Below are 20,737 nucleotides of genomic sequence, written 5' to 3'. Positions count from 1 at the left end.
GATGTTTCCTTAAGTGCAGTGTAAAAAGGGGGAATAACTGCAGGCCACAAAGTAGTAATGGGAATCTACACCAAACAACAAATTCAAACTCAGTCACTGTGCCTTCGCATGCGCCGTTCAAACAAATTAAGGAAGCCTTGGCAGCCTTTTAATAGTCTGTCACAGTCAAACAGGTTTAGAACACTTCCAATGGAGCCAAGCACTAAGCCCACCAGCTCACACTTAATTGTTCACATGAGTGTGTGTCAGTGTGCCTCTACTGTCAAAGTTCATCTGGGCAGAGAACCGAATGCACGGATTCTTAAAACAGGACAGATGAATAGAATTGGGAAAGCTAATCCCAAATACTGTATTTAATAGTTTAGTCAATTTCAGGTTGCCTGACTGAGAGATTTTAAAATCCCAATTATATAGGTCACAAAAGACGGGAATTTCGAATCACCACAAGGTTGAAAAGCATTGAAACTTGTCCGACTGAGTATGTAAAAGGTGTCTTAAAATACTTTCATTTCACATGCATTGTCAGACTTGAACCGTCCCCAGACGTTGGCAAAGATATGTTAAGTCTGCCAAGTGTCTTCAATTTCACGTGGCGCCTGAAGAAATCAACAAATCAAATATATCTGTTTGTTTTTCATTCCCGCCTCTCTCCCCAGCCTCCAAATTGGTCTATGAAGGATGAGATGGCAAATCCTAAAACTCTGTCCTCAATTGCTGAAGATTTCAAGCTGTGTGCCCGACAATATGTCCGACAACCTTCCTTTAATTAGGCCTTGAAGACAGGACTCATTTCAAGTACTGTCCTGAGAGCGGAATTAATTACAAAGTCTAAGCCCATTGTAGCTCAAGGCAAAGATGAATCATTGCGGTATTTGGGGAATGACAAATGTTATACATTCAAGGGGAAAAATAGATTTGGGTGCCTCATAGACACAAACTCACCAATAGGTTTAGCCCAATTGACGCGATGAAGAATTGATTCTCTTTTACAAAGGAAGGCCTAGAACTTGGACTTCTTGATAAACAATGTCAAACATCCGCTTTCGATACGACTTGTCCTCATTAGGCTGGAAGCCAATCCCGTCTGATTTTAGCCAAGAGGCAGGATGACTGGTCGCCAGTGAACACTTTCACAATCGAATTTGCTACAATCAAACCGTTCCTATCGTAAAATCCGTCACCACCTACAAACGGCAACAATTATTTTCTCCTTCATTCCTCTTCTCTTTTCAAACAATCCGCCAAGTGTACATGACGCTGAGTGTGACGTAATACGTCCCAGAGCTGATTGGCTGCTGCGACACGACCCGCGATGAAAGTTCAATTTTTTTTTTAAACGCGCCAAATGGGCGGATTTTCTGTGACTTCAATTCAATTGCCCCACCAGAAACGCTTGCAATGCATTTGATGTGAACCTACATAAGTTTTTTTATTTTATTTTATTTTATTTATTTTTTACATTTAAGTAAAAAAAATCTTCCTCTCCCATCTTTCCAGTCTCACAATTTTGTCCTCATGGGTAATCCGTAGCGCTAATCCACTTAGCAGTCAGGGGACATGCTTTACTTTCTGCCTATGATATGGCCATTCATTCAGCTAAATGACTGTGTCATCTGTCAGCAGGTATGAAAGGGTGTTTGTTTGTGAGTTACAGCCAATTAAGCTAATCACAACATCAACGGTTGTGCCAGAGCATGCAAAGACGGATGGAAAGGGAATTCGGTGATTTTGGGACTCAGGGGCAGATCTGGGGGTTGGCCTACCACCTGTGACTAAAACTTGCACTCTCAATATATTTTAGCCCAAATGAAATTGGTCTTTTCTTTCTCGGCGTATTTCACGGACTAGTTTGGATTCAGTCTTTTTTTTACCCATGGAAGACAAAGATACACATTTTAAGATCTGTGAGATGCACCTTGTTCAATTAATGGCTGTAAAACAATTATGTTGCTCCTCTTGTTGAGAACAGACATGCTAGTCGATAATTATAGATTTGGATAGGAAGAACCAATGATGCTAACAAAACACCAAAGAACAATACCACAAACATTTATGCTCAGTTTCTTTTAAAGAGCTTGAAAGGGGAAAAAAAATCTCACCTGATATAATGAGTTGGGTTTCGATCTGCTCTCAGTCTGTCGACGCAGCGTTTTATACACCGGTGGCCTCTCCTGAATCATGCTGATGAATTGATCTTCACTTTCTTTCAACCAGGTGGCCATGTCGTCACTCTGAATGTGATGGATTATAAATAAAGTGGAAAATAAGCAAAACCTCCGGGTGCTTTCTTTGGATGTCTTTTTCTTCACTGTTTCCTGCTTTTGTCACTTCAGTTTCATCTTGTGCTCTGATTCACTAGCTAACAGCCAATCAGAGTGACAAATTGTTTCCGACGGCCAACGCTGAGGCAACAGGTTGAACCTGCCACACACACCTTGATTGGCAGCTACTACATATACACAATATTACAATACAATCATATTTTTTTTCAAAAGAAAAGCCAAACATGAATCCATAAGGAGGTAGAAAGTGCGTTTTTTTTTTACAACTGGGATTCATTGACAGTCATAAACATAAAAAAATATATATACTACAGCTGTATTAATAATAATTTTAAGCGACAACAGAAATATTATATAGCTTTAGTTCTTCGACCCGTCGCACAGGGCACAATGCTTTCGAACCAAACTGGACCGACCCATCTAAAAAAATAATAATAATATACAATAATTTTTTATTATTATAATAATAATAATAATTGTGCGGATAAAGCGAAGACTCGCTGCGATGTGAACTATGCCAGCTTGTATTGTGCTTTGAGGCTTGCCATACGACATGTTGTATCCCTTTTTGTAAAAAAAAAAAAAACTCGGACAAGGGCAAAAATAAAAAGGAAAGTGTGGATATACAGTCCTGAAAGGCAGAGCTCGCTTCTATTCACTTGAATGGACCGGCGAGGTGTGCACCACGTTTATACATTTTTACCACAAACATCTCATTTTATTAAATTAAAAATTTGCTCAAGTATTGTTGTAAAACAAAACATGGGTACTGGTCACTAATGGTGTAGTGGTACACTCACCTGAGTGTTTTGGATCGGTTCCCTCTCAGTGACGATGTCGGCGTGTGCCCTGCGACCAGTTCGGGGTGTTGGGTGCATTTTGCCCGAAGTTAGCTGGAATAAGCTGCAGCACTTCCCACCGCGACTCTGTACAGGATAAGCGGTTTGATGATGACATGACATCGTGAATGTCCATCCCTACATATCGTTACAAAGACGATTTATTGCCCAGCTCTACCCACTACCCGACGGCTTGGTGTGTTTGGACCTAAAATGCTGTTACAACCAGAATGCGCATCTGGAATGGAGTCGCCTAAATAAAATAATACGATAAATACTGGCCTACAGTATGTGCATTAAGATCACCAAAATGATAACTTTCACGCTGAACATAATTTGTACAGAAAAAACTGTTCAAACTTTGATTTGCTCAAATAACCTGCGTGTGATTTTGTTGTCTCTTCCTTACTCTAAGTATACCAGCCTTGTACATCTAGAGATTAGCTCAGTCTCCCTACAAGCTGATTTTACTGACTGAAAGATTGCCCAGTGTGTAAATGGAACGTCGGATGAGGTGACACCTTGAGTCTGCTCTGGAGAGGTGGGTGGATTAAATTAAAGGGCTCACAGCGCTAGCCATGTCCTTAGATAAGCGTGATAACATACGCCGTTGCTTTACTCCGCAAAAATGACTCTTTCTATCCATGCCTGATAAAATGAGAATTCCCTATAGAGAAGAAGATATGGATACATTGAGCCAGCCAACAGCTCTTGAGGAAATCATACAGCTGGACAGATATCATGCAGCAGTTCGGAGCTTTGTATCACTACTGCAAGCACTGGGACTCATGTCTCACAGCTACGCTGTAACACCATATTGTTGCGTAATTCCAAGTGCTATTTAAGGTTGTGTGTGTGCTATGCTACAGAGAGAAGTGAAAAATGAAAAAAATAAAGTACAGGAAAAAAAAAAAAAGATTCATGCTTGATCAGATGAACTGCATACAACCACAATCAGTTCTAGAGACATAAAACACAAAACAGGTTTATCCATAGTCATAAAAGTGTAATTACCATTGTAAATGTATTTGACATCTCAGAGGAGTAGATGAGCCATCAGAAGATGTCATCTTTTGCAGTGGGCAGCCCAGATGACAATATTTTTCCACCTATTAAATAGGAAAAGGACAAAAGTGGGTGGGTGGTTAAAAATTTAGAAGACTGCCAATGGAAAATTAATTCACGATAATCAGTCTGTATGCAAGAAAAATGATGCCGCAAAGGGGAAGCAACAAGTCAAATCTTCATTCTCATCTCCATGATCACCATCAAAATTGGACACAGAAATAAATTTGCCAGTTCAATATCACTTTACATTTTGTGGGGCCATACAATGAAAATTGATTTTGGTTTGCGTGGTTTACAATTTTGTATTTTTAGAAAACTTGCATCTCAGACTTTTTTTGGGGTGTCATTACATCTTTGCAATCAGGATAATCCTGATAACCACAATCATTGTTGATCACTATAAAACTGTGCAGACCATAACAGTGTGAAAATACCAAGACAAATATTGTCATAAAAAAAATCGGAATATTAAAAATGACCAAGCACACCGACAGAAATAGTGAACAGTGGCTAAAAGCTTCACAAACTGCTGAATTTATACAAGCAAGCTGACAAAGCAATTGTGAAGTGAACAGTATGAAGGTCGTGTTCTTCTTCTAAAATCTCTGCAGTGAAAGTATTCAATTCACTGTTCATTTTTTGCCCCTCTCAGAACAATTGTAAAAACTAAAAATGGGATTCTGTGAAAACCTTGTGAGCAAATATCCAGCAAAAAAAAAACTATGGCAGACCACAGGACTGTGTATGCGGGTCTAAAATAAAAGTATGTAGACGCGTTTTGACTTGGCATCCATTGTTAGAATGTTTGGGCCATTTGGCAACTGGTAAACATATCCTTTGATATAACTATGTTATTACTGGTACTTCTTATTTTACTAGTATCTTTCTCATTCCTAGTTGAAGAAAACAAAAAACACAACCCAGATTAACCAGGGGAAGTTCCTTGATTGAGAAACATTCCACGGCAGCCCCGTAGAGACTGGACAAATGTTTTGCAGCTGGAGTTGAATACAGATGGCCTCGTTGGGATTCCAATGTTTCGAGAAATTAATTAGCCATTTTCAAAGAGGAAGAGCCAAGGAGATCATTTATCATAGATGACACTGATTAGGATCGAGGACAAGTGAGTCTATGAAGAATAATCAGTTGTAGTAAACCAAAACCAGGAGTTGCAGTATTGACGACAACGAAAGACAAGACTACTTCAGTGTTTGACAACATTCCATTCCGTGACATTAGTCAACCTATTTGGTTGACTTTCAAAATGAAAATGAAATTAAACTTTGGTAGAAATAATGCAAGTGCAGACCAACAAAATTAAATTTTACAGTTTCAATTTGGTCAGTAAATATGAAATTAGAGGAGAAAGAAAGCTGACTGGTCGCCAAAGAGTGGCCCAAGTTCCTGGATAAGAAATTGAAAAAAAAAAAAAAACTCCGAAACAATGCTTCCATGCACAGTGTGAGCTCTGGAAAAAAAAAAAAAACCACCTCAGCACATTGCGACAAAAAAAACCAAAACTACAGCGCTCAAAAACTTCCACATGTGGGACAAACAAACTGATGGCTGACACTCATCATTTTGAAAATAATTTGCTCCAGAAACTGGCTAGCATGAGAGCTATTGTATCAATCGACATCTTCACTCAGTGCGCCTTCTTTCATTCATTTTCATTCAAACGGGTGGCAGCGGATAGTTGACAAACAGCTGGTCAAACCAACAACTGGGACACGAACAGGATGTAACAATCGAAAGAATAAAGCTGCAAAGAAATATCTCAGATTCGGACTGAATTGGCAATAGCTGAACATGACATTGGAGTCCTAATTAAGTTTTAGAGGAATTTTATTTGTTTGTTTGAATTTATTCCCAAAAATGCAGGTAGACATGCAAATTGTGTCACCTCAAACAATGCAGTGCAACCAACCTTGCAGTTTATCTACGAGGCAAACGGATTATTGGATCGATAGAGGCACTGCACAACATCTTGCTAATGAAGAAAAATATGCAATGCTGCAGTGGGAGCACTCAAATCCAATTTTCAAAACGCTTCTTTCTCAAAAAATCAACCAGCAAACCAACCAACATGTGACTTTTGTTTTTCATTTGTTACTCAAGCCTCATCACTGGTGAGCAGGTCACGTTAAATCGAATGGATTTCTTGTGGCATCCGTCATCGTTGCTCATCTGTGCTCGAGCTGTTTTTGAAATATCATCTGGCCTGCTCGTTTTTTTTTTGCACCGGTCGTAATCGTACCATTTTAAAGCTCGACAAGTATTCCGATAAAAGCGGTGTTTCTCTCAAGTATCACTAACAAAACCGCAGTGTTTACTTCCTCATTAGATCACTGGATGTGATAAAATTACCACTTTTTGACTAAAAATGCCGTTTTGATGCCGAAGAACTTTATTAAGCAAATAAAAATATGTATGTCTCTAAGCTTGAATATTCATTCCACCGATAACCAAGCATTTTTGATAGACCTCGCGAAGTTCGTACAGTATATTTGGATATTCCCGAGGAATAATGAGCGCTATTTCTTACGGTCTGACTTCTATATGACTTTTCCTGCTGCTGTTTTGTATTAGTGCCCCCCTGAGCAATCGTCAGTCACTGTATTAAGTATGGAAATATATCTGCTTCCATTGTAATTACAAACTCACCGGAGGCAAAGCTTTTTGATCTCTGCTCTGCATGTTCTTTTCCTTTCTCTTTCACTTAACTCACCTCTCAAAGCTGATGGGGACAGTCACATGCTGAGCTAACAGTTCCTTTCCAACATTCTGCTGGGGCGTTTTTTTATTTATTTTTTTTTCATTTGGCATCCGATAGGCAATGCATCTAGTATGCTTGATAAATGTGCTATGGAGGCGGTTATCCATTTAAAGCACGTCACTTTGGATATAAATTATGGGGATTTCTGTTTTGTTCAACGTGAGTCGCATGTGGAAGAAGCCTTTGAAAGTGAGCAACTGAAAGGCTTGAATTATGGCTTTGTTTACTATTACTGTCTGGATGAGGAATCTTCAGACTCTGAGAATCTTCTCACAGGTTCCATGATATTAGACGACTGCTTCAAGCAAGGAAGGGGAGGAGTATGAGATGATACAAATGTCTGTCCCAGTTGTCCTTCAAATCGGGCCAATTCCGAAAAGTACATCATCCATTGTAAATGGTTCGACAACTAATTCGCCCATTCATGTATTTACAATTTAAAGAACTACGTTATGCAATTGAAAGTCTTTCGGTCATACCACTCTTCCAAGTTCTCGCTAGCAGCCTTACAAGATCTTCCAAATCTGTAAATAAAAAAAAAAAATGCAGAAACATGTGCTGGACTCCTTTCTCAGAAGTTTTTTTTTCTTTTCAACAGACTCATAGGGTCACGAACCGGGTGTCCAAACACCTGCTCATTTCGGCCGAACTCCAAAGATTCCTGCACGACTTCACGTGACGTAAACGCAACAAGAGGAACTCCCCTGATCCCAGTCCGTTTTAAACTCATACCAATGAGGTGCTTACGTGACGTGATAATGCAAATTGGAGAGATTTCACTTCTCCTCGCACGTTAACTTCACATGCTCGGACAAACTGTCTGGGTATTACACACACAAAATGTCTGACAAACCACATCTGGGTGTAACTTTACCAACACTTCATCTTGCATCAGTTTATGGAGCTCAGAAACATTTTTTTGTACATCCCCTTGAACTTCTGTGTAGGTTCAATTTATCTTGTCGGTACATTTATTGTAAGCAAGCTGCCGCAGTGGGAGATAAAAGAAGAAACCGAGAAACAAATTTGCTCCGCATCCTCGCAAACATAGATTTAATAGGAGGAAGCAACACAAGAAGAAAAAAAAAAAAACTTTGATTTCCATCTTCTGTTCTGTGACAGAAGCATGATAATAAAATGTCGAAATATCCCTCACACTTTGTTTCCGTCACGCCCAAATATTAGCAAACCAGATTACACCAATAAAGACAAATCAAATGAATTGAAGAACAGCTATTAATTTCGTGGATAATGAAAAGGGAAGCCATCCAAAACAGTCTCCATCTCAATTAGTTCATCATTGCATTGCCGATGCAAAGGACAACTGAAAGAAAAGGGAATAAACTGCCGCGAGGAAAATTAAGAGGATAGTCAAGGCAAATAAAAAAAAAAGTCGAAAAGTTAATTAAAAGGTTGTCTCTGAAGATGAAAGATGATAGAGCAGTAAATAAGGGAATGAGAATTTAAACAAGATTTAAGGTGGTTAAAAAGCTCAGTAGTTGAATACAAAGGGTACAGAACAGATGGTCTTAGATGGGCAAAGGAAAATTGTCTTGAAACAAAACCGTTCATATTTTGGCCCTTGCGTGACCCAGCAGTTGGGCTAATTTAAATCCTACCACTACATCAAGGATTTCCATTCATAACTTGGCAGGCTTTTCATTTCTTGCAAGTAATAGCCATTATCATGGTCAAAGCTAAAAGCTAAGCAGAGCTGCAATGTTATTGGGTGCATAGACGCATGTAAGCTAAAATATTATCTTCTAATTATTAGCTCTTAAATATACTTGGTAACATCACTCGGTCCACCATAGTCAGACAAACAAATTAATGCATACAAAAGGAACGATAAAGTGCAATCGGTGACCCTGGAAATTCCTCTCGCTCCAAGTCAGAGACCACTTCAAACATACTGTCCAGTATATAGCTGTACCCCGAGTTGCTGCAACAGGGTAGGCAACCCAGGCAATTGCCTGAAGCCCTGAAATGAAAGAAGCCTGATTGACATCGACAATGGCCCATGTTAATGACAAAACAACCAAAACGTTTCATTCAGGGGTGTCACTTGGTTATAAGGGCAGCGGGCAGTACCCCCCCGGGAGATACACTGGATGTGAACGCATAATGTCAAAAATAGCCAACACAGACTGACAAAAAAGTGTGAAGATGAAAAGGAATGAGATAGTGGCAAGTGAAAGTGGCAATGTTGCATTAGAAAAGTTGTGATGCCAGTTTGTCACAGTCACTCCAACAATCCAAAAACGTCTTTGCACATTGTTAGCTAACATTAAACAGCTAATAAACTACTCAAGATATATCGGTTCATATCTATTGAAATTTGCATGATAAAAACTGTTTTTTTTATTATTATTATTTATGGCAATGATACAACGCTACTCAACTTTATTTATAGAGCACTTGAAAAACCACCACAGCTGCACACAAAGTGCTGTTGGCCTACATAAAGTAAAGGTCACAGATAAAAAAATAAATAAATAAATAAATAAATTCAAAAAAAGACAGTCAAAACAATAAATTAACATGAAAGCGATAAACAAAATAAAGTCGAAAGCCAAAGAATAAAAAAATTCAGATTTTTTTTTCCAGAATAAACAAGACAACAATTACTTCATAAAATAAAGCTTTGCTAAGCTTTTGTGCAGGGATTGCTTCTTTTCGAGGGGTGGTCCGTTTATCTTCTTCCCCAGTGCCCCCATGTGGTCAAGAAAATGCCCTTTGCTCTACCACTCTTGTCCGAGAATTAACATTCAGTTGTAGTCATGGTAACACAAAGCCATACCGGCCGGCAGTTGCACGCTGTGATCTTAATGGGGGAGCTGCTGTACATACTGCTGTTTATTGAGGGTGAAAAACTTTGACTCTTTAGATGAACTTTGTGATTGGGGGGGCCACAATGGGTTCTAAAATTTGACAGAGGGGCCGGACCAGGAACAGATGGATGGAGTGTTTTGGTAACCTCAAATCATCTGAGAAAAAAATGCATTTAATTTAAAAAAAACAAGTGAACAAAAGCATTACAATATACAGTATTTGGAAAATAAAACATTAACAAGGTTTATTCATTTAATTTTTTTCAAGTTCAGCAGGCCGGATTAGAACGTTCAACGGGCCGCATGTGGCCCCCGGGCCGTAGTTTGCCCATGGCTGCTTTAGATAAAGAGGCAAACTGACAAACTCTACTGTCAAGATTATTACTAGAAAAAGAAAACCTTCAGTCTGCAGATGGAGATCACAAATATGCGACTGCCCATACACCTGTATCCAAAGATTAGACAGGACCCGCTGAGTTTACATCTCCATACTGTCAAAATGTATTCACTCCATCTCCATTTCTCCCCAAAACATACAATATTTGCATTTCTTGTCTTTCACAATGGCACAATGTTCCTTTTGAGTGATTTCCGAGCTTTCTCGTGTGGCATTTATGTATTGGATGAGAACAAGGTCCAGAAAGCACAGTCAAAAGTGTAGACGGGCAGGCTTATGCCAAGATGAGATAGCTTTCCTGAACTGTTATGGCCACTGGAGCAGTATAATACAGGAAACATTTTCGTTCAGTGGCATTTTTGCAGGATTTAGGACAAAAGCTACCGATTTAAAAAAATACTCTTGCTGTTCCATTTAAACTGTTGACGGAATAATTATGCATGCTACAGGTTAATTCAGATTGTGACTGAGTTTTAAAATATTCCCAATGGGATTGTATAAATGATTCACTGTTTAGCTGAAAGGAAAAAATTATAAAAGTCTGACCCTTAAAATTTTTTATCTCATAGACCCAATACAAATACTTGAGAAAAAAATGGTTAGAGATTGCAGCAAGTAAAAGAGAAAATATCTTTGTGATTTTCTTTTTTCTCTCTCTCTCAGAGGTCAGGGTTGATTCCTAATGGGGTACTGTGGAAGAGTGATGAAAGCAATATAGCCTCACTGGCATACTAGAAATCCAACCAGTCTCTTTTTCTTCATTACTGTAGAAACGCGTGAAAAGGCGAACCAAACACTCCACAAAAACAGCTTTTAGGTTATTGCTAATGTAAACAGGAGTAGGACGAAATTGCAGGATTGCAACGTCGTTACACAGCCAAAAAAGGCGCAATGGAATCATATCCATACAGTACGTCTTGGGGAATAAATGTAGAAACAATTGCAGTTGAGTTTGGAGTTATTTGTCTTTAAATTGATTTGAACCATTTTTATTATTTCCCATCATTCTAGATTCAAACTAAATCAGAAGTTTCATTGTGGCAGTGGTCAGGAAAAAGTTCCAATCATTATAGGAAACATGAACACACTATACATTGCGCTTCACTTAAGTCAGTGCTTAAAAGATCAAGTAAATTTATTTCCTTTATTCTTCTCATATCTTAATAAAAAAAATAGATGCCTGCTTAAATGACACTTCTTTGTGAATTCAGACCCAGGCAACTTTAAAGCCCTCACTACAACACACAAAAAAAAACTTTTGTCTGTGAGCTGAGTAATAAAAAAGTGTTATCTTGCAGAAACATCAGCACTTTTGAATTACAGAAAGGTGAAACATTTCTCTGCTGCAGCGCTCGCTGTATTTTTCCCCCCCAAAGTTTTAATTCTTCCCAGAGGTATATCGCTTTACCTGCGGAATCAGCTAGCATTACCAAAGCAATGGTATAATAACACGCAATCTAATGATGAACGATCTTAAAAGACTATTTTTCTAGAACGCACGCTGTGCCCCCTTGTAATTATTCTTTTGGTTCTCGCTCCATAACAGTTAACGGAGACAGATGGTACAACAAAGAAAACTTTATGATTCTTAATACTCAGAGCTACTAAATCAAAATGACGATTTCGACCATTTCTTCTACCATAGCTCAGCAAAATAAAAAAGCTCATTTTCATTTAAAAACAATCACAGCACATTGCCAAACATCTCCACAGAGAATTCGAAACTAACGTGTCAAAACACTTGTGTAGTTAACGCTTCTTATGAATGGTTTCAGGTTGTCAGGCTTCAACACGGGGAACAGGAAAGCCATCCCACACGGCATTAGTTAGGGGATATTGTCTTCGAGAGAGCTTTTAATGCTCGGTTGCTTCGTTTGGCCAGCTATGAAAGAGACGCTGCCTTTTTTTTTGGCATCCCCGATGACAGACGTCCCGGAAGCTGTGTTGCGTGAAATGGCCTCCCCTCAACTCGTCGCTCTCCTTTGCCAATTGTCATCCCCTTGACACAAGTGACTTCCCCGTCGCCAAACATACGAGCCTTTGCCTTTCTCTCCTGGCAAAGCATAAGAGGTATAATGTTCCGACTGCAAATGAAAATAGGACCTTTGTGCCCTCTACATGTCTCCAAAACAGGCGCAGGTTGTGTTCAAAATAAAATTCTCACAAGGGTTGGACCGTATGGATAGTCTTGTTGATGCGGGCTGTTATTAGTTGCTATGGGGAAAGATTGAGAAACTGAACCCGTATGTCACTGGAGTTCATAATCCCTAAAACTGAGTCAAAAGGAGTGACAAATTATGTCTCCTGCTTCCGCTTTTTATGTTTTTTTTATTATTTTTTTTTTAAATCCATCCATCCATTGTCCGCACAGCTCATGTGGTGCAGTGCTGCAAGGAACTGTGGATGACATCCCAGCAGAAGGCGGTCGGGGGAATCCCGAGGGGACCCTGAATGATGTCTGCCAGGCTGAACAGAGAAAGACATCCCTTTCATCTCCACAAGTACAATTCCGTGAAAACAGTCACAAGTCACAAAATGTTGAATTAAAAAAAATAAAATAAAAAAAAAAACGAAAGAAAAAAATAGGGGATGCGTTACGAATAGCAATTTGGTCCACGTCATATGGTTGGTTCTCAGAATGTACCATCCATCCAGATGCTGTGACGCGGATCCACTTCGAGAGTCAATATTTTCTTCTCTCTTCAATCAATCACCAGATTTCACTGCTTACAAGATTGCAAATATAGCAGCAGCGGGGCTATAAATGCACATTTCTTGCAAATGCATTCAAAACTCATTTCCTTGACCAACACGAACAGCAACACCATCTTGCATGTCGAACCTGAACACAACAGATCAAATTTAAAGAGTACTTCCCAGAACACCAAGTTTACATTTTTCAAAAAAGTGGTCAGTCCGAGTTTCCCCCACATTCTCGACTTCTTTATCCAGAATCTTTGCTTTTGAAACGGCCACTTCTCTGACCCTGACGCGGTTTCAGTTGGCCTCACTCTATCAATGTTTCTTTGTCCCAAACCCTTCAATCCCTCTTCAAGCTGCAGGGATGACAAATGGCTCAGATTGTCCAGCACACTAAATTGTGAGTTTTTTTTTTTTTTTTAAACAATACACTATTGAAACAACTTACACAATGCCACATGCTTGTGTACCACACACGTACGAGGTGGTCCATGTGGTTGGAATGAGGTGTAGCAATAAAAGCAAAAAAAAATCACTGTGCATTCACAACATCAAAAGAAAACTACTTTTACACTATCACAGTGTTGACGGCAAGCCTCAAAGTAATAACGTCTGCACTGATAGCTTTGATTGTTAACTCATTCACGACCAGCCCAGTAAAAAGAATGGATTTTGACGTATTTATCCGTCAATGGTATTGAATGAGTTCAAGTAAGCAGCGAAGAGACATTTTTATGGAATTTAGGAAACCCGCACACAGACTAATGAGAGACAAAAAAAAAAAAAAAAATGCAGTCACGCTTAAATCTTATGTTTGGATTGAAATCTCTCTTAGGCTGCGCTGCCGGAGCCCCTGTGGAGTCTAGGAATTTAAAATTAAGGCCAGAGCATAAACAAAGTTGGCGCTCAGTGATCAAATAACAGTTCTTGATAAAAGTTACATTTCCCTTCCATACAGTCTTCAAGCGAGTTCTTTTTAAATTAATATAAGTCCTCCGGTCTTAAATGGAAAGTTTGAACTATGTTCCGTTTTAAGCAGATTGGTGGCAAGTAATTTTTTTCACTGAACCAAGTTTGATTCATCAAGCAGGTTAAAATTGGGCGTTAGGATATCAAACACTATATAACGTTATTTTATCCAGACGATTGCGCTATTTTGGATTCGGCGCCTGCTTCAGCCGAGTCCGTTTGACGATTTCACGTCACATTCCTCAACTCTGTCACACCGAGTGCGTCTTTGCGATCTGTGGAGTGATACGGATGACAACAGTACAGAGGACAGCGGGCCAGTCACTTTGCACCCACGGTGAAGCGTGAGAAGATCCGCATGAGTCGTGAACACGTTCCAGTTTCTTTAGTGACTGCTGACACAGGGACATGTCAGGACAGCTGCTTTTCGCCCCTGGAGGACTCAAGACATTGACACTGTCAACATATTAAAAGGACTGGACAACGATAAAGTCACTGCCACTTGTCAGGTGATATAGCTTTTTCTAATTATTAAATAAGTCACAACTCGCTACGGCTCGAGCTTGAGATAAAGTACAATGCTTTGCTTAGCTTTGTAGTTTGCAACTTAATACATCATTTGATTAATTTCCTCCTCCTTCCTCTAATAATGTGTAATCAGCAATATGCTGCCCTCAGGAGTTTATCGTGTGAAAAATGGCACAAGATATTTTTACTGTTGGAAATGAGGAACACTAGATGAAACATGAAATGCCGGTATACTCTGAAAATGTTAAGGTTCAAATAAAAACATTGGCAAATATTTTATTCTTTGTGGCTCTTCATATTGATTTTTAGAATATGAATCAAGATTTTAGTAATAAAATGCCTGAACTGACCTGATATTTTAGTAATTTCTTTAAGCCACAGCAATCCAGTTTTAGTGTAGAGAATTCAATGGTTTTAGTTTGGGTAACAACAAAATTTACAATAAAAAATAAAATTTCCACAAAACGCAAATCAGGTGACGAAAATAGAAGGGCCTGAAACTATGGGAGTCTGTTTTTTGTACTTTTCTGACTATAAAGACATTTTGTGGCTACATAAATGCGAAAATACAAAACTGTCATTTTTCAAACACAACTTTTATCATTTAAGCCTCCACTGTGAATATGAACACACACACACAAAAAAAAATCCCCAAATACCAAAAAGAAAAAGAAGGTTTTGTCCTGATTCTCAAGCAAGGACAAGGTATAAAAAACAAACAATGTTTGAATGGGTCCAATAATTTGAAAAAGTGCAACGTTTGAGCATGTCATTATGTAAGCAGACGAAGTACAGAGAGTTAAAAAAAAAAGGCATGCTTGACTTTCAGCATTCAAACAAGTAAGGATGCCTAATGTGACTTTCCTTAACGATTCGCTCGAGGCTCAGGCAGACCAAGCCCAAATTGAAAAGTGCTGAAGCATAGCCGTGTCTGATGCCTGGTTTCCTAGCCCCATAGCCCACAACAAACTAAATTTCCTCCTTGGACGTTTGCAAATCCTAAATTAATTTAGTCCATATTAAGAATAGTCAGTTGGATTTTATAGCAAACACTTCATGAACTGTGAGTAATTCTAATGGCTAAATATGCACTATAATAATAATTAAATCCCACAAGCAAAAGATGAGATTGCTAACATCAAATTTTAAAGACATCAAGATCTTAAAAGCAGTGGCTTCCAGTCAAACTAATTTCCCATGTAATGAAAAACACTGAGCTACTATGAGACGGAGCACACGATCTGACGAATGAAGAAAATCATGAACAAGTATGTTTTGGAGAAAGAAAATTTCATGCCGCACAAAAACAACAATTTATTGTGCGGAGTCAAATAATGCTCTCCACTCCTCAGCAGCTGATTTTGGCCAAGAGGCAGCGTACGCACCCAGTTGACTTCATTGGCTGGTGTGCCACTCCCTAATTACTATACGGTAATCACACAACACCTGCAACATTCTGCGAACACCGCCAAGGTTGTTTATGCGTCTACATATGAAGGCTCGTATAACGTGTGTTTGCCCTGATTTTCTCGGGGAAAAATAAATAAACCTGAATTGTCATTCAAAAAAAGCCGTTCACAGGCGCCAGAATGAGCACGTTCGCAAAAACGTTCAGGGAGGGCTGATTGAGGCTCTGTAAAAGAGTAAAAAAAATCCCTTATCTCACAATATATGTCGATAATCATGACCAAAGATGAACAACTTAAATCTGCCACTTTCTGTAGGCGTCAAACGCAGGATCACACCGGATAACATTCAATTAGGCGTTTCTCAATATTAAGAATGCAAAGTATGCCATTGTGAACTCTGCAAGTATGGTCGTCTTGAGAACATGGAAATAATGGGTTTTGTTCTTTTGCTTTTGTTTGTTTGTCAGGGCAGGTTTAAAAAAAACAAATCAAACTAAATAGAGTAACTAATGTAGTTTTTGGAAATAGAACCCATGTCTTGTTTTTAAGTGATCACACCTACTACGTTTTAAGAGTTTTGAGAACCACTATTCTAAATGCTCACCAAGATTTGTGAAGTCCCATCAGACATAATGACTGTTTTTGACCAACTTTTGAAGTATTCTTTCCCCACCCTGTTCCAATTTCAGATATTCATCAATTCAATTATTAGAGGCTCCTGAGTGCTCATTAAAAAGGCATCATAAATTAGTTACGTTGTTTCGTGTGGATCTTGAGAGGCGGATTCTCCTTCAAAAGATACTCTCGTACAGTAAAAAGGGCCTTGTAGCTGACAGTTGTAGCTAAGTGCTCCCTGAGACCATAGATCACATAGCCACGCGAGACAAGAAAAAAAAAAAAACAATGGTGTTGACATGTGGTATCAGGACTCCAAGGATGAAGGCAGGGCCAATCGACTCCACTTCCCAGCCAAGCCTATTATCTGGATCCACAGACTTTACTAATGCCTGAAAACAAACAACTCACAAGCATCCTACTAATTACGCCCTTGAGAAGTGATGCTAAGTGCACGAGCATTCCTGTGTTGGATGCCTGTGAACAGGCTGATTGGATTCATCTGTACTTTTAATGTGCTCCTGGTCCCTCCCACAGGCCACTTGAAGATTTTAATACATTGTTTGTTTAAGACCTGAGAGGAACACAGAGACTGTCAATTATGTCTGCATTAGTACACAGACAGTCACTGATAATAATTCAACCTATCAATGAGCAAATATTAATGCGCTATTGTAATAGGAAGCAACGCTCAAAGCAAAGTGTCTGATCGTACATCTTAAATTCCATATATTATAACAATTTCATAATTATACATTATTATTACACGATTATGAGCAAGTTTTTTTTTTGTGCTTCCACCATGTCAAGGAATGAGCGCCCCTCGCTTTAAAGACAGTGGAAGGATCCGCTTCAATTGACTGCAAATCAAGTCGACTGTTCACACCCACAACGGCGCACCAACATACTACAAATATAGAGCCGCTTGGATTTTTTTATTTAATTTTTTTCATTTCTTTTTTTGTTTTGTTTTGATGCTTCCAAGGAAACATACCTGTAATGAAAATGAGGAGAAATTTGATAACATACTATTTTTGTCCTTCATCCATCTGCGTGTTTATTACCATGTTTGTCAAAGTTATGGGTGAGTTTATGGTCTTGATATATTTTTAAACATAACGTTACTTAGAACATTGCCACTACCATTAATAAACTCTTTATGATGGGTGACAGTTTGACCCTTGAGGAAAATAATTTTCACCGGGCCATTTATTTTCTATAGCGCAGGGACAAGATGCTAACAAGAAGGTGCAAACCTCAGAACCATGAGGTTGACATGCTAACCACTCTCGACGATCCAATTCAGTGTAGATTATTTCTTAGGGGAAAACATGTTTTTAAATATTGGTTAAAATGGAATGCAGTCTGCCTTACAAGTTCCACTGTATTTAAATAAGCAATAAGATGTAATACTTAAAAGAAAAAGCAAAATCAATAACTCTTCCTGAAAACTGAATTTGAATTATGATCTACTTAGGCAGTACATCCGAGATTAAAAAGTCCCTGGGCCTGACAGTGTAAGTGCTTTCTCTCGCAACACTCACTAAAAATAGTTGCGTTTATAATAAACTTACTTCAGGGCAAGGCAGTGAAAGCAACAAAGTCACAAGATGCACTGTCACACATCACCACAGCATGAAAACTAAATTCTTTATCAGGGGGTAATGCTATTTATTTCCTTACACATTCCGCGTACTAGTGGCTTTAAACTTGGAATGTGGGTTTCTTGCCAAGATCCCACCAAGGATTGAAGTTTTATGAATACACAATCTGTGAGAAAGAAACAGTTTCATGCAGGAAGCTTTTACAATGAATTTATTATCCCGCGTAAATATCACAACCCAAACAAGAACAAGTGGTATAGAAAACGGATGGATGGATAAATCATTAACCTCCAGGTCGATGACACTTGCATGTTCTATATTACCATATTTCCTCATTTCATAGCTCGGGTTTATTATTTAAATGCGTAGTTGTGTGTACCCATTGAGGGCAAAGCAATGAGCATGACACCTTAATTAGTATATTACAGTCTACAGTATTTGTTTAAATGTATAATATATATTCATGTATCAAGCAAAATGGGAGCAAAACACAAAACAAACAAAGAGCAAAGAGAAAAATAAGGACATGCTGGTCAGAAGCTGAAATAGAGAAGCAAGAAAGGAGAAAGGTGCAGTACGGAAAAATACTGCATCAGGAAGTCGTTTATAACATTCAAGTGGCAGCCGAGAAGACTCCACACTTTTATTAAGAGAGTTAGTAAGGCGGTTCAGCGGGCCAGAGCAGTTAACTCTAATATTATGATTACCTCAAAAAAATATTAAGAGCAGCTCTCATTAAGATGTGTTACAGTTCGGCACTCTGCAAACTTTCGCTACAATAAGGAATATGTTAAATGAATCTCTCGCTGACAGGATCAATCAATAGCAACGTCACACCCGTCGCCAGGGGTGGGCAATAAGGGGCTGTAGCCACCCAACTAGATATACATAATGGACGTAATAGACCAGGTGTGGGCAAACTACGGCCCGGGGGCCACATGCGGCCCATTAAACGTTTTAATCTAGCCCGCTGAACTAGAAAAAAATTAAATGAATAAACCTTGTTAATGTTTTATTTTCTAAATACTGTGGTGTGTCAAAGACATATTTTGTTGTAATGCTTTCGTTCATTTATTTAAAATTAAATGTATTTTTTTTCTCTAATGAGGTGAGGTGACCAAAACACTCAATGCATCTGCTCATGGTACGGCCCTTCTGTCAAATTTTAGAACCCATTGTGGCCCACCAATCAAAAACTTTGCCCACCCCTGTAATAGACCCTTTTCCTTATTTGAACCTTTTTCATCCATAAAAGAAAACATGGCTGCCACAAAATCTTTTTATCTAAAACTGAGGTTTGTTTCTTTATTTCTGCTGCAGACACCGCCATGAGCGGGGTGGTGATACGTCGGCGCGTTCCACCATCGTATTAGCCATAAAACAAGTTGTAGTCGTAAAACAGTAATGCAATAACATAACACAGTCAAAAGTAATGGCTAAGTATTAATACTGTGAGTTTGGGCTCAACGATACATTGCCAATGGGCATGAATAAAGTAAAGTCCCAAGATCATCAAAAATGCGGAAAAAAGCAAAATAAATACGGTCTGTAGGGTAATAATCATAAAAATCACCCCCAGCTATGAATTCCAGGTTCCCATCCTAAGACTGACGCCACAACCGCAACTGGTGCCGTATGTCAATGTCAGCGGTTATTTAGCATCCTTAATTAGCAATTGAACCTGATTTCAGGATGACATTGATGGCAACAATTTGTGACGGCATAAACTGGCCCCAACTACTGTTGGGAAGGCGACTCAAGACCGCCATCACGTCGCCAGGCGCTGCCGGGAACAACGACAAAATTATAGCGTACCATTGATGTCCATATATTGATGTTATTAATGTCCATATGTTCTTTGGTAAGCTATTTGGAGGTCGGCCATCTTGTCATGTGTTGCCATTCTGCATAGCATGAACAAATGTTGCTGCGGCAGAAAAAATAAAAAAATCTGAGCATTTTTTTTTTTTATTGAGTTTCTCAAATTACCAAAGAACTTGCTTTACCTCTACTTTGTACAGTGAAATACTGAATAGTGTTATGGAACCTATTTCCTATTGTAAGGTGCCTGTGGAAGAAAAATGTACACGCATATGCTGAGTCAGATAGGAATGAAGACATAAACGGTCAGCAGGAGGAGAAATGTGAGTGAATACTGGCCATGATGCACATAATTCCTCCAGTATGTACAATAGAATTCATAGCGAGCATACATCGAATGGTATATACTCCTCCAGATGGTAGCAAGGTAAAGCTTGTGCGTTCGACTGAGGTAAAGGTTTCCTCCCCCGTACACATCGCAGCGATGATGAGCACATCTCCGTCCGAGAGCAGCTATAGGGGATCAGAGCATACCCGCCTCTCTCTTTACGCCTCCTCTCTACACAGGGGAAGAGACAGTGTAGATAAAATAGGGTGCTTAAGCTCAGACACTCGTGGGGAGGTGTCATCCCCAGCCTCGGGTGGTGGTTTCGGAGCGCAGCTAAGATTGAAGTCAAATCACAGCCATTGATCAAGGCCGAGATGCTTCCTACATCAGAACTGCTGGTCTGCTTACAGGCACAACAGAGAGGAAAGATGGAGAGAGCCGGATGGCAGTTTTAGTACACGTCTAAAAGGAGGAGGAAGAAAGAAAGGGGAGAACAATGTCTTTATCCATCATAACAAAGACAAAAATGCTGAGGCTTCACGGGATGCCTCCCATGAGGGTGAAATATGA

The 20,737-nt window shown here is 39.1% G+C and overlaps 1 protein-coding gene across 1 annotated transcript in view; it reads right to left on the bottom strand.

Annotated features, from left to right (window-relative positions):
• The window catches only part of LOC148321241 (uncharacterized), a 46,055-nt gene that overhangs the window by 7,522 nt on the left and 17,796 nt on the right, over positions 1-20,737 (bottom strand). The window contains exons 3-5 of the mRNA XM_088319534.1: positions 4,136-4,230; positions 3,083-3,208; positions 2,100-2,231 (exon numbers count right to left, since the gene is read on the bottom strand). Of these exons, the coding sequence (XP_088175660.1) occupies positions 2,100-2,231; positions 3,083-3,208; positions 4,136-4,156 (279 nt within the window). The 5' untranslated portion in view covers positions 4,157-4,230. The remainder of the gene's footprint in view (positions 1-2,099; positions 2,232-3,082; positions 3,209-4,135; positions 4,231-20,737) is intronic.

This window comes from Idiotropiscis lumnitzeri, chromosome 16, assembly GCF_059441095.1.
Source record: "Idiotropiscis lumnitzeri isolate Australia: NSW breed Sydney's pygmy pipehorse chromosome 16, RoL_Ilum_1.0, whole genome shotgun sequence".
Classification (NCBI taxonomy): domain Eukaryota; kingdom Metazoa; phylum Chordata; class Actinopteri; order Syngnathiformes; family Syngnathidae; genus Idiotropiscis; species Idiotropiscis lumnitzeri.
Note: the sequence above shows the minus strand (reverse complement) of the source record. Positions and strands in the feature narration are given on the sequence as shown.